Genomic DNA, 15,282 nt, shown 5'->3' with positions numbered 1-15,282 from the left:
GCATATCGAAGTTTTTTGGAACAAAATGCTCCCAAATCAAGAAGAAAAGGGAGTTTACTTATTTATAAAATGGTGAAGTGGATGGTTAAAAAGCACAAAATGATGGCAAAGAGGTGGACAGGTATGTTAGTTGGAAATAACAGTTACATGAAAAGAAGATAGACAAAGAGAGGCATGTGCTATATTTCCTCCCTTTTCTTGTCAAATTCCAAACCTAATTTTGGGGACTTTAATTAATGCTTTTACCTTAAGCTTTCCATTGTGGTATATGCCCTAACTAAGGAGAGTGAAATGTTGCCCCTATGTTAACTTATTTGCCTTTTATTTTTTATTTATTTTTCTCTAATTTTTTATAATATAGTCGAAGCCCTGAACAAGTTGATTAATCGCAATTTCTTTATTAAAAAAACTCAAAACTTGTTCCTTTAATGTAATGCCTTGAGAAACATATTCTTATTGTAATGTTGAGCCCCATCAGATGCATTATGTTTAGGAGCAGTTCAAGCGTTTTTTACTTATGTGATAGAGCTAGCTAACATGAGATAAATTTTAGTTTAATTAGATCCTTCTTTTTACCTACCAAAATAAATAAATATATATACTATGTATATATAATCAACGTACTAATTGGCTGATGGAAAATTAAGATAATTTTATCAAACTACTCCAACTTTTCTTTTATGGTAAAAGTGTGAATTACTTGTAGTAGTAGGCTTGAATTAGGAATTACTCCTAGAGTAGAGGCTAGAAAGGGAGAAACCAAAAGTCCAGATCCAACTACCGAAATGCTCTTATAAAAAGGAATGGTGATTAGAAAGAAAAAAAATATGTCTTCACCTCAAAGCTTACCACATTAGCTCCATTGATTTATGATCATTGAAAGAGATTGAAAGTATATTCTATAGGTGTGTGTTAACTGTTAGGTGAGTAAGTGATCCTATGTTATTTGGTAAAGTTGACACTAAAATGCAAATGCCAAATGAATAATACTTTGTGTACAACTACAAACATCTTATCAACTCGGGATTAGATGTTTTTTGCACCTCAAGATCATAGGATTTGCGCACATTTTTTAATGCACAACTGCTATTATAATAAAATGCAAAACTAGATCATAGAAAAATAGAGCTAAACATATAGCCATTGTAGATTTGTGGTACTTAAAAAAAAGTGTAACAATCTAGTATTATATCATTAACTTATATTATCAACACATCTGCACTTGTTAGCTCTAACCTTACAATTCAAATGATTGGTTTAGAGTAACAGCCAGAGGTTGTAATTTCTTGGGTCAACCCAAAAAACAAAAACAAAAACAAACTGAGAACAAGACAGTCAAAAGAAAACAAACAAAGTAAAAGAAAAGAAAAACAAAAAAAAGAGAGGAGACAAAGGTAAAAAGTCAAAAGGTAAAAAAATAAAATCAGGAAGAAACTATAGAATTATTTTAGGTTTCTTCCCTGAAATTATAAATTAATCCCACTCCCTTCAATAAAAATTTCCTATGAATTAATCAGATAATTAAAGTTATTAAAGATCAGCAACGAGATCCCTTCCTGCAATTAAGTGCACCGGCAGTAGAAGTAATTGAGCCAACAAGGGTAGATGGCCTAGCTCCCAAACTTGAGGCCCTTGCATAGCTTGCTGAAGCACCAGCACCCGATGGCGTAAAAAATGCACCATTGAGCATTAGGTCACCTTCTGACCTCCAATTCCAATTCTTCCATTCATCTTCTGGTGCATCCTCGTGTTTAGTCACCTAAAAAATGTAACGCCGAAGTTTACATGGATAGCTCATACATATAGGAGTGTCAAACATATTACCGCGATATGCTTAAAAGTTAAAATGCACCTCATTGAGGTGTTCTAAGACCGCGGGACTTGTATGTAACGACTTTTAGGTAACAAAACGTTACGGAAAGAATGAAATTGGGATGTTACCTCTTTGCTAAACCTTCTATCAGGGGCCAAAAATCTGTTGCCTTGGCTGTTGATGGTAGGGTTAGCACTTCCACCTATGGCATACATTTCCCAATGGGTGTAGTCATTGTTTACCACATGGAAGTAACCATGTCTACATCTGCAATTGTTACAATCAAATTCAACTTTAGTTTGCCCCACTTTTGACATCACTAGTGTTATAAAGCATGGAAAAAAGTCCAAAAGAGCAAATTATAACCAGGGATCACACTAATTTTTATGAAAGTGATTTTTGCACATCCGGTGACAACATATGAGAGTACAGTTTTCTGTGATCTACTCACTTAAAAGTGTGTCAAAATCAATAAACTGGTGTGATTAACTTGGCCTTTATCAAAGTATTCCCATTAGTTTGGTAAAAAACATTTCTCTCTTTTTCATTCTATCATGTTGGAAATGAAGAAAAGGGGGAAAGTGAGTAAAAGAAAACAGTCAAACACACTAACACACACACATACACAAAGGCTGAAAAGATAAGCTCTTTAATTACTTTAATAAGATCATTAACATGGTAATAGTTAAAATTTTGAGTTTAGTTATTTTAAATAAAAATGGAAACTTTGCAGGGAAAAAATTATAAACTTGTTCTATATGTATGCAACACATTTCCCCTGTTTAAGCATTATATAACATTATAAATCATTACCCCCAAAATTATTTCATCAAATGAGCCAAAATCTTGATAATGTTGACAACAAACCCAAGAATTAAACGGGATTAATTAAAGATAATTACCTTGGCATCCTTTGAACAAGACCTTCACCAAAGTGATTAAAAGCAATGGTAGCTTGCATATTCTTGTCATCAGTGTATGAATCACTATGTCCCAACAACATAACCTTGTCATGGTGAGTCATATAATTGTTAGAAATAGTGATGGCGGTCGAACCCATGATAGCATCAATCAACCCATCCATACAATTTGACAACGAAACATGGTCAACCCAAACATGGCTAGCACCAAAGAGGGACACACCGTCACCGTCCGATATCGTCCGCCATCCGTAGTGGTGAGGGTTGCTCCGTACCATAGCATTCCCACCTTGCTTACAATCATGTACATTGATACCATGTATGATGATATTAGTCACGTATTGTATGGTGATGCATGGCCCACCTGCAATGTGGACACTAGCTCCTCTTCCATCAATTGTTTTGAAGGAGTTCATGATCAACTCTTCTTTTAATCTGATTACCATATCTCTTTCGAATATGATCCATAATGGCTCATCTTGGACCACAGCATACCTAAGGGTCCCGGGTTTTGGGTTAACCGGGTTATCATCACCCGAGTCTGTCACCACGTAAATGCGCCCGTTTTTGCCTCCGATTGCATTCTTACCGAACCCGATTGCACAATCGGCTAGCCGTTGGCGGTTGTCGTGCCAGTTCGGGTCACACCTCCAACAATCATCAATGGGGTTTCCTGTTCCACATGAAAGGTAGCCCAAGTTCCTCCTAGCAATGGACTCATTGATACTCCTGCATAAACAGGGGAAAACATGCAACCACATTAGCTCAAAACATAACTGTTATGTACAAGACTACTCAAAAGTTAAAAGCCTTAATATATCCAAAAGAATCATTTTATTACTTCCTCTGTCCGGAATTAATGGTCACATATATATACAGAACATTGTGAACGGACAATGTGACAATATATTTGGACGAATGTACTACATAGTAAATGAATCTGACAAAATATGTACCCGGATTTATTAAAAAATTCCCGAAACCCGGGAACTCGAATTAATTGAACTCGAAGAAGTGGGAGCCATAAGAATGCACCTACCTATGTACCTCATGTACCACAAGTTCAGGGTCAGGGACAACTGCTGTTGAAGAAAGAACAAAGGTAGGGGCTAACAAAGTAATTAAGAAGAAGAAGAAGAAGATTAACATTGCATATCTAGCCATTTTTTAGCACTTCACTTAACTTTGTGCAATTTGTGTGTAAAGGAGAAGGAGAGAGAAAGAGAGGGAAGAAGTTTGAAGTGTATGTTAGTTAGTTTTGGATGATGAAATGGGAGGGAATGGGGAGATTATATAAAGAGGTAAAAGCCGGGTTAAATGGCGTGATTAAACTATAAATTAAATGGGACCCACTTTTTTGATTTGGGTAATTCAGTGGGATCCACTTGATGCTTCGTGATTACCGGTTTTACGGGATACCGTATTGGTAGTTTTTGGTCATTATGCAAAAAAAAAAAATTAACATTTTAATTTGCCTTTCTCATCTACCTTATTTTTTTAATATTTTAGTTTTATGTTTTCTAAGATAATCATGCATGTGGTACCAATATTATTAGCATGCTACTCCATATATACGAGTAATAATTATGAGTATTGCATGGTTTAATATGGTTGTGGCTTTTAACACAAATTAAAGCAAAGATGCAACTGATGTCTAATGTATGTTTGTTAGGAGTATCATTAGGCATCTAAGGGTTTGTTATCAATATGTTTGTTTAACCTTTTCCTTAAAGTCTCGCAACTTCGGCGGAACTCGATTTGATTTAAGGCCGCTATTACACCCTCAAACAAAAGTTGTTAAGAGTACTTATTAGTGGAAAATGATGCATTTTCATCTAATTTTGCCTGCATTTAACAAGATTTCTATCAAGATTGTCCCCCTCAAATTCAAGGTAAAAGATCATTGTATTGGTATAACAATGACAATACTATACCAAAAGAGAACCAACACAAACAAATATGGACTTAAATGCTTTTACCTAATGTTTTACTTGAAAATACAGAAAAGAAAAGGCAGAATACTCACAAAAAGAATAGGGCAACGTATGAAGTTGAATGATCAATCCTGCAAGAGATTCCCTGCTAGTGCCGAGGTTTAACTGATTGAACGTACAAAGTATGTAACTTTCCCCTACAAAGCGACAGTTGGTTAGGCCATTGAAATTTGAAAATAACAACGTGACAACTAAATTCGAACAGATATAGTACGAGCGCAATCAAATGAAATATACCGTACAAATTATGAGGTTCCACAGTCTAGTCTTTTTATCTGTTATAGTGGCATGTTAGCCTGCCTTTTTGAAAAAAGGAGAATGTGAAAAGGAAAAATTTACCAAACATAGAAAATAAGAAGTTGATATAATTTGACCATTTGCTAATAGTAAGCTTTCATTGAGTGAGCTCAAAGCAAAACATGGCATAATCATGGCTGAAATCAAGTAAGACAGACAGTTCAGAGTGTCATGCAAGAATATGTCTTAAAGTTCAGATCATATTGGCCTTTTTATCTTAATAATTTAGGTTTTTAAAGTTCCCTTTTTTTTATATATATATCAAACCAAATTATTTCTGTTCCCAATTCACTAATTTAATGAACAACATTTCTTCTGCACTGTTGGGTTTACACTAAAAAGAAATAAGGAGGAACATTGATATATCTTCAACCAGAAACAGGGGACTACAGAACCAGAAGTACAAATAAAACCAATCAAATTCCAGATTAGTGTGTTCAATCCTTTAGCTTTTTAAGGTTAAAAGATTCTGAGTCACTGTTGGAGACCCTTCAACGGCCCGTTTTTTTAGTTACTAGTTAGCCAACTAACAGGGAGCGACATGTCTAAAACATCCTTAATAAGTGTTTGTATTTGAGTTGATTTTAGGGCCTATTGAGTGTATCGACCTTCTCTGTTACTTGCCTAAATTTTAAGCGATTAGCAAAACTTGATTACATAAGATGTAGGGTTAATGCATTTAAATAACAAAACATGAGCAAAGATCCCACACTAATGAGCACTTAAGAGAAAGGTGGATTTCACATGGCAAGATCATACAACAGGATTTCGAAGATAAGTTATGAAATTAATTAGCAAAATTACAGGGCCCAAGTTGTTATCTTTGACAATGAAGGGAAACAGGGGGGAAAATCATTATACAGTCAGGTGTCTAATTATTTGCACTGAAGAACCTTAATCCTGCAGACCCCAGATTAAAAACCAATTATAATTAGTTGGGAAAAATATTAGGTCCCATGTAAAAAAGATTGCACTTTGTAAAGAAGCATATATTTTTGGGCCCAATTTAGATTCCCAACGCTCCAGTAAATAATTTAGAACTGCTTAATTTGTTATCTGATAACTTCCTCATTTCATGTATAACAGGAGAAATGAGTGCCTAAAATCTCACTTCACAGAATGCTTCTAAAATGGTTGAATTTTAAACAAAATCGGATAACTGAAAAGAATTTTCCTAACAATATAAGGATCATTTCTAAAATGCATGTTTTATTAACATTTCATGTGATTGCAGAGTTAGTGAAGTTTTATGCTTGTATTCATTGATGGTACATGGTTTCCCTGTTAAGAATTCTAGGATTTTATCCAATGACCTTGTTTTAGGAAGATAAAATTCTAACTACTAAGCTAACCTCGACGTGTTTCCCTCTTTATGGCAGTTTTACCTCATGATCATCTTTTTTTTTCCCCATGTATTGCTTCTACTTGGTTTGTAGCACTCTAGCATGCAGAGTTCTACAAAAATTTCACAAATTTGGTTTATAGTTTTACCAAAAAAAATGACTTGTTATTAGGTTTTATGTTCATAATAATAGTAATAGTTCACTATTTATTACGGTTTTACCCTTGCAAGGAGAGTAACCTAATGTAATTCAACAACTGTATAAAAACCAATACTGATGCGACAGGCTTACGTCTTTTACCAAATTAAGAGAATGATTAATTAGTTAATAATCGTCTAAATTGCACAATAGCTTCATTATCTTCATGACAACAGCACATGTATATGCAATCAAAATCAAAGTTAAGTAGGTCCAATAGGGTCCCTCGGGATCAATAATTATGAACCTATTTTGCCCACAATTTCTTCTGCTTAACTAAGAATATGTTTTGCTCCTAAATTTCTTGGCCGCAATATTCGTCGCATGTTTCAGACAACTAAGACACTATCAGCAGTTGTGATCCACCTAGTTGATGGGGCACTACAATAGTACCACCCCCTCTTTTGCTACCCCTTATAAAGTTCAACAATGATATATAACAAAATTTATTGACACCCTAACGTTTCGACTTTGAGGATCCAAATAACCCTATCTTTATATATCAGTATAGATAGAGATCATGAACGACGTGGTGGTATAGGATCACCTAAACTTTTTCTAATGTAAGGTCCTTCTTCAATGGTCAAAGAATCAATCAATCAGAAAACTTGGGCACATTATTGAAAGCTACTCTCCACATGGGGACTTTTACTTCCTCGGTGTAATATCGACTAGTTCATTTATAGCCATGAATGAAAATAAAGTGTGGCATTTGTAGATCACTTGATATAAGGATAGTGATGGTTATGGAGGACCTATGATGTAGGATAATGAAAATAAATTGTATGAAGTCATACAATTTGTAACAAAATCATATAAAATGGTATAGTAGGAGTTCTCCTTACTAAACTTATATCTAAAGATTTCAAGGAAGAGCTAGAAATGGTAGAATTTTGGTGCATATAATCCTCAAACTAATTTCCCTAATATCAAAGTTAAATATTCGACTCCAAATATGACGTGGCCTGGCTTGTATCTTGATACAAAAAGAACATTCTAACGAATTAAGAGTGTTTATGTGATTGTTAACCTGTTATGGATCAAAACAGGGGACAAAAGACATTGATGAAGAAGATAAGCTTAGTCAGTAAGAAAGGCAACCAATACCATGTGTTGATCTCCCTGAACCAATAGTTTTTTTGTGACATGAGCACATGGAAGAGCTTGTGTAATTTCATATCATTTTTTATTCTTCCAAATTCAGAAAAACTTATTTGATGAAATTAGGGAGATAACTTGTTATAGTGCATCAAGCTTGAATGAGACGAGATGACCAAATGTCACTACTCACTAGGATTGTTTTATTGTCTCGGCCAACACTACTTGTTTCAAATAACACTAAGAATTACTCCGTACGTTTAAACCATATAACAACCTGAACGTTTGAACCCAAGAAAGGCCAAAATTATGAAACATCATTCTGTTATGATTTCATGATAGATTGGACTGTGATCTTCCCTTCCTTCAAGTTGATGTAACTCCTATTTGGTACTTGACCGACACTTGCATTTGGACATTTCTTTCCTTGGCTTTTTTTGTTGTGGACAAAATTTGTATGAGGGAGTTCTGCATTGTAGATGTATACATTGATGTGCATATCAAGCTTCCAGAGAAATAAATTAAAAATACAAATGGATATGAATTAACTCACACCGTCTTTAAAATAATTTTCTTGATAATTTTTGGCACGTGAATAAGAAAAAGAGAGTAAAAAGTTAGCAAATAAGAGTATTGGAATTATTTCGTACGGGAAAAAAACAGTTGATGTGATGGAGAGATAAAAAGTAGTAAGAGAAAGTGAGGCCCGAAGTGAATATAGCAAATAACTTTTTAGACCGTTAGGTTACGTAAAAGACAGAAGATTAATTTGTGACAATGTGAATCCGAAGTATAATATTTCGTCCTTTTCAAAATAAACGAAAACCCTTCTTTTGGCCTGCTTATTAAGGAGAGGGAGATAGAAAAAGGACTTATGAAGTATTTTGTTTTTGGGTGACGGTAGAATAGAAGGGATCATGTGCCAAAAATGGAAGGGTTGCATTTATTTGGAAACAACAAAAAATGGAGAGTATAAATTATTTTGAAACAGAGTGTTTTTCTTGTAAGAAAATAAATGAGATATAGTGTTTCTTTTACTTTGTAATTTTGTACAGAATGGTGTGAAGTTTAGACAACACCTAAAGATTCTCACGTTCTTCCTCCACTTGAAAGATGGGGAGCCACTAAATAAGAAATGTATAATTCTAAGTCGGGATACCATCATACAAACACGAACATAATAAAGAGAGAAACACCCTAAATTGTGATTATTTTCTCTCTTATTCGTGAATTTTAATTAATCGACATTAACAACCATTTCATGTAAGGGAAATGCCCCACGGTGAAAGGTATGTCCTTGGGCTCCCTAATAAACTATTTACAAATATCACCTCTCCATATGCATGCACCAATGCACGATGGACCTTCGTGATTTGCCATTTCCTTCTAAAACAAGAACCTTTCTTTTTTTTTCGTCACTAAGATAGTATAATTTGATCCAACAATGTGAGGGTTAACTCCAAATAGATGTAGCTGATCTTTCCGTTGGCCCAACGGTAACGAGACATAATAGACAAATCTTTCCCGTCATATCTCTATAATACAGCTACTCCACCTCAACGATCAAATACATTGCAAAATCTTAACCTACTCTCATGGAAAAGATAAAGTCTAACCATTTTCACACTTTTGGGGTTCTATTTACACGATTTAAGAACCTAAGTCAATATCAGTACAGTCCCTTGGAAGGAATACCTAAGCAAATCAAATCGCTATAGTAATCTTTGGCGCCCCTTTTTCCTCAATGCAGACAAAACGTCACATTAGCTTTCAGAGTCAAACAACCCCCCAACAAATACACATTTATCACACCAATTAACCACCGTTCACCGTTGAGTAAAAGGTAATTTAGGTCTGCTTTCCACACTAATTTAATCTAATTGAAAGTAATAAGACATTTGACAATAAAAAGTGGCTAAAAGATGCTGGTTGAAACAGGGTATCCACTGTTCTCCAAATTTGTCATTTTAAACTCCCTCACATCTAGAACTAATTAAACTTACACCGTGCAAGGTTGGTACACGTGTGTGCTGCCATGCCGGAGACTGCTAGCAGACGGCCTATAATGTGTTCACCGCATACAGGAAAGGAAACCAGTTGTGTCAACTCAGCCCGAGCATGCGAATGCAAAGCCAAGTTGGGCCGAATTTGTACTTCTGAACTCCTTCACTCAAACAGGTTCAATCCTAGGATTCTTATGCAGTACTGTGTACTTTCAAACTAACGAATATATAATCTTAATGCTTATAAGGGATTTCACTCAGTGAGACATACCCTACCTACGAGTACTGATTTGCAGTTTTTTAAATGCAAAGGCCAGCAGTCTTTTATAAAGATTTAGTTTTTGATTCTATTCCATTATATATTATTTTGTTTTATTTTTCATAGTGTAAAGTTCTTTGCATTCTTTTTAACTTCATTATAACATTATTGTGATACTTTAGCATCATTTTCTGTTCATGACACTGATGCAAGAGCTAATCTTTATATGCCTACAACATAAATTTTAAACTGTGAAGATGATGTAGTAACAGAAACAGTAGTTCACAGTTAGCCGGCATCTTTCCTCTGAATCTCAAACTTCCTAGCTTTTCCGGTAAGAAATAAGCTAATTTCTAAATACACAGTTCTCTCTTCCAATTGTTTCTAAGTGTACAACAATTTTAACCCACAGAAAAGTAGCTTTTATGTGTTCCCCCGCCTATACAAAAATCTAGTTCAAAAAACGAAGGACCCATCTGAATCTGAAATCACTAAATGAATTAGGAAGGATGGGAGATTTAAGTCGTAAAGGGTTATAATTAACCCTACATCACACATAATGCTTTACAAATGGAAAGTAAAAGGTGAAAAACATAAGAGGCCTTTACTATTTTTATGCTAGAAAATCTTATAGATAAATAAAAGCTAGAAAATAATCAAATATCAGGAATCCAGCAAACAAGGTGAATATAAGTGAAGGAGACGGCTGCATAAATTAATGCAGGAAATCAATCTCTTGTGCCCCCAATAAACAGTGTCAAACACCTAGAGAAAATAATTACTGATCCATTTGTACTCCATAAGTCAAGAGGAAATGTACCTTGTAATCATGTAATCATGTGCTTGCCTTAAAAACATTAACCATCGACCATTCTCAACAACCAAAGCTAAATCATTTTCCACCTTGATCGCTTGATCTCATGTCTATCTACAAAAAATACAGCATATAAAATTTCAATTAGTTATCAGGAGGAAATTAAAGTCAAACCAACACCATGATTATGCATGAATCCTACAGTCTTTCACTTTACTACTACTTTTAAAGATGACAACTGTAATTGCATTGGACGTGAGAAAACAAAAATGCATGAATAGAAAAAATTTGAAATGCTTCTGTTACAAAGATGGTAGATTAGTAAACCTGAAATAGTTGTCACTCCTATTGTCAATGGCAACTAGGTAGTGATGATGATTAATGAGCGTAATTTGCTTGTGAGCTGCTCGAGCTTGGATTGAGATTTTCATGAGCCAAGCAGAGCTATGGCCGACTGGAAGGACTCTGTGAGCAAGCTCAAATGTTCTCTACTATTGTATTTTAATACCCTACAAACTGCAGCAATTAATACACCCTCTTGTTATAACCTAAGACGGTGTTTGCTTGGTTGCAATTCTAGAACCCAAGTCGAGTTCTAAACTAAGCTACACTTGAAATATTTGAGGTAGAAAAGGCTTGCTCATTATCATCCCTGTGGTGCACACACGTGCTAATAAAAACCATGTCACCCTATTATTGCATTTTGAGTGCAAAATTTCTAGCAACAAGACTATGCTAACAACATTAGCCAAATTGACAACCTTGCAGATTTCAGAATCAACAAAACTCCAAGAGGTCTACTAGTTTAAAGACACATCTTTGATACTTTCGTAGATTTTGCGTCATAATTTCAATAGTACACCTATAACTCTGTAGCCTATAAGCATCTCTAAATATAATATCCTTAAAACAAACCTAATAGAAGTGTCTATGATGTTCCTTAAAAAACCTCGTTGTTTCCCTCAATCCAAATACAACTATTCTTACCTGAACTATTCTTACCTCTGAAATGTTGCCGACTTGCTGTACCAAGCGTATTCAAGATAAGTCACACACAGATTTGTATTTAAAGCGAAGAAGTTGCAGCTGATTGGCCCCAATTACGGTAGAATACAAACTGCAGACAGTAATTGCTGAATTCCAAAATTCAGTTTTACAGAAAGAGTACAGAGGAACACAATCAATCCCACTTTTGGATAATCGGTCTTTTGTAACTACAGTGTCCTGCATGCACGACCAGAATAAAATATGCTTCAAGGGATAGTTTGATTGTTGAATACAAGTTTTTCCATATGACACCTTTCAGAAATCTCCTTTGGAAAGTTGTAATTTTTTGCAAAACTGATTTATTTATTCGTCTCTGCCAATCCACACGCTGACAAACCAAACGTCTACAATCAAATATCCTTTTCGTACATGTTTCTGTGGCGTGAACTAACTTCTTTGCACAATAAATAGAGATACAGTCTACTTATGTAAGACCCTACTTTACCCCGGGGGTGGTGATTAGGAGGGATACCATTTATCAACAGCGAGAAACAGCATCCATGATCCAAACAACAAATTTGTTAGGAAATCCCAACTCGACTAGAGAAGTCTAGAAAACTCCATTTGAAGTAGACATACCTTCTTTAGATCCACATTGAGTATACACCTTAAAAACATAATCTTTCTATAATGATCCATATCCAACTCATGAGCAAAGACAATATCACCAGAAATGTGCCTACCGGGAATAAAACCTGACTTAACACTTTTAACAGCACCATCAACATTTTCTGAAGCCTCCCAACTAACACCTACTTGTAAGTTGTACATAATATGGCCGATTTGTTATTAATTGACAAACTCAAGTGATGGAACTGCAATCTATCTGACGAAGCGTCTGCTAGTTGTTAAAAGGTCCTTGATTACTTCCTAAAACCAGGTTTTATGGTGTTCTAGGCCATTTAGAGAACATTCTAGACATCTGAAATTCTGAATATCCATTAAAAACAAACTTCTATAGATTTCACCATCAATGACTTAAAACACAGAGAGGATAAGAATGATGAGCGGCCAATGCCATAGTTAAGAAAGAGCACTAAATCCCAAAAGCTGCTCATAAAAACCTATGGTATGTTGCTTACCCCACAATATACGTAGACAATAATCCATATACTAAGAAAACTCTTGTGGTACATTGTGACATGAATTTTTTGATGATACAGTAGTTATGCATGTCTTAAAGGAAGTGTCATAAAGATGCAACTCTTACGAGAGAAAACTATAGATAAGGTGTTGGTACATGTTATCTGAAAATATACCATCTAATACTACTATGCTAGCATTCTCGGTATCAAAGTGCTACAGGACTTTGCTTATTAGTGATAGATAAATTCCATCAGAAAAAGACATTAGTGATTTGATGTTGTGAAGTTAAATTGAATGAGGCTGTAGTACGGAGTATATACCCAAAGGTTTTCCCAATGATACTCAATTGCACGTCCAGAAAATATCATATTTAAACCTTTCTAGAAAGCGCTTCTTTACACATCTTACTATCAAATCCAATTCCCTTTGATTACTAAATCTGGTTTTCTGCCGATATCTTTACAATTTGTAATCTTAATTTCCTAATATAGTGTTGACAGAAATGCCATAATAAATCCTAATAAAGATAGTGCTTCTACAAGCGTAGTACCCTAAACTGCTGACTGCAAAAACCCATATGACTTGAATTCAAGCTTCGCATGATATCCATAGAATATAACATGACATTTCAGGTTTTTCTGTTGCTGAGAAACAGTTTATTCTATTCTTATGAATTCAATAAAGGCTACTGGAAATATGCATCTACTACCAAAGCATGGTAATAACTTGGTCCCAAATATTTTTATGTTGACGAATATAAAAGGGCCATCGCTTTAAGCAACTCCCATCAAAACACTTCTCCAATTTTACCAGCATCAAGAAGTAAAATATCAATCTATGCTTGGTGAAATGACCAGTAACTTAGACTAGAATGTAAACCAACTTTTAACATCATACAGTGAAACCAACTGCAAATTAAAATAAATCCCTTTGAAGCAGCTAGTAACTGTTATGTCAATGTTTCGGAAATATGCAAGCTCAAATGTAACAATTATATACTTCAAGTCAAATGATAAGAGGGATAAAAGACTTAGATGAGAAAACTACCTTATCCTGCAGGCTGCAGCAGACTAGGATATGCTCTTTCAAGTTCATCATTTCCTGATATAACAGTGAAAAATAGCTGTACATCAGGCTTTCAGAAATTTGACAAAGGTACTGTCACACTAGAACTAAACTTAAGCAAGATTGCATTACCAACTATCTAACCTTATCATCTCCCACGCATGATCAAGACAAACCCCATCCTGAAACTGTTTACTATGTGTCAAGACAAAATCCATCATTTTGCAAAGACCCAGAAAGAATAAATATTGAAGTTAACCCTTAGTGAGTGTTACAATCTTCCAAGTTCCTAAAACCGTATGAAATTAATCGCCTGCACCAATTACACTACCCTAAACCTAAGCAAACAAGGTCAAATTGCCAAATATTCATCTCATAAACACTAGGAGATGGAATCGTTGATAAAACAGGAAGTACAACAAGGTTCCAGGAAGATCATGAAACTTCTCTCTCTGGGGCAATTCATCGAACAGTTTGTGTGCATTGATATTCGCAGAAGAAACAAGCGGGAATTTAATTTTCTATACACAGGGTTCGGTTGATTAAGAAAAGGGTCAATGTTATCTCAATGGGCTAACCTTGAAGTCACCACTCACCAACCTTTCACTCTTTCAGGTCTATGAAGTACGGAGTACGAAGTCCTCAGTTTCTGCCCATTCGTAAAACGGATTTCACGTATCGAGGTTGGGTGGAGTAATTCAAGTCCGTGTTACTTTCAGCTCGGGTCAGGTCCAATGATCTAGTTGAATCTTGGATCGGGTCCGAATTGTTAATGTAGTATCTTCATTCTGAATTATTTTGATTTAATTTAGAAAAGAAGATTAAGAGAGGGTCTTGTCATTTGATACTTCCTCCGTCTTTTAATACTCGCAACGTTTGTTAGTTTTACGCATGTCAATGCACAACTTTGATCATTTATATATTAAATTCTCTTTATGCAAAAATTATAAAAAGTTGATATTTTAAAAATACACATTGAGACGAATCTAACAAGATCCCACATGACTATGTTTTATCTTATATAAAAAACACTACAAATAGTCAAAGTAAATTATATGAATAGTGGCAAAAGTCCAAACGTTGCGAGTATTAAAAGACGGAGGAAGTATGTATCATGAATCATGATTCATGAGATTTCCAACATAGGCAGCAACCAAAGATGATGTGTCACACCTCTTAGTAAGACGACATATGGAACTTTTTCATGCGTCGGTCATCTGTCCATGCAAAGCATTTATTATGTACTCATGAACATGTGAGCTTGTTTATGTGAGAAAGTGCACCTTATTTCCGAGTACATGTAAGAAATTTCATCAAGACAACATTGAGTTGAGATTTAACCTAT

The 15,282-nt window shown here is 34.9% G+C and overlaps 1 protein-coding gene and 1 long non-coding RNA gene across 2 annotated transcripts; both read right to left on the bottom strand.

Annotated features, from left to right (window-relative positions):
- Positions 1–1,160: 1,160 nt before the first annotated feature.
- Positions 1,161–4,002, bottom strand: LOC110794560 (probable pectate lyase 18). Its single transcript, XM_021999539.2, has 4 exons — positions 3,773–4,002; positions 2,716–3,462; positions 1,942–2,080; positions 1,161–1,759 (listed from the first exon to the last, which is right to left on the bottom strand). Exons 1-4 carry the CDS (start codon positions 3,895–3,897, stop codon positions 1,538–1,540), a joined length of 1,233 nt encoding a protein of 410 aa, XP_021855231.1. The 5' UTR covers positions 3,898–4,002; the 3' UTR covers positions 1,161–1,537.
- A 756-nt stretch (positions 4,003–4,758) lies between these two features.
- LOC110794561 (uncharacterized) lies at positions 4,759–14,952 on the bottom strand. The gene is made up of 4 exons (XR_002535053.2): positions 14,082–14,952; positions 13,920–13,973; positions 10,746–10,853; positions 4,759–4,864 (listed from the first exon to the last, which is right to left on the bottom strand). It is a non-coding gene; the product is annotated as an uncharacterized lncRNA (long non-coding RNA).
- Between the last annotated feature and the right edge of the window lie 330 nt (positions 14,953–15,282).

This window comes from Spinacia oleracea, chromosome 1, assembly GCF_020520425.1.
Source record: "Spinacia oleracea cultivar Varoflay chromosome 1, BTI_SOV_V1, whole genome shotgun sequence".
Classification (NCBI taxonomy): Eukaryota; Viridiplantae; Streptophyta; class Magnoliopsida; order Caryophyllales; family Amaranthaceae; genus Spinacia; species Spinacia oleracea.
This window is presented reverse-complemented; position numbering and strand designations above follow the sequence as displayed.

Bases quoted from the DNA above. Each gene is read 5' to 3' on its own strand.
- LOC110794560 (XM_021999539.2), bottom strand. From the start codon at position 3,897: ATGGCTAGATATGCAATGTTAATCTTCTTCTTCTTCTTCTTAATTACT. The intron at 3,463-3,772 runs GTAGGTGCATTC...CTGTTTATGCAG, and splicing joins GTGGTACATGAGGTACATAG to GAGTATCAATGAGTCCATTG. The intron at 2,081-2,715 runs GTAATTATCTTT...TAACAATTGCAG, and splicing joins CTTGTTCAAAGGATGCCAAG to ATGTAGACATGGTTACTTCC.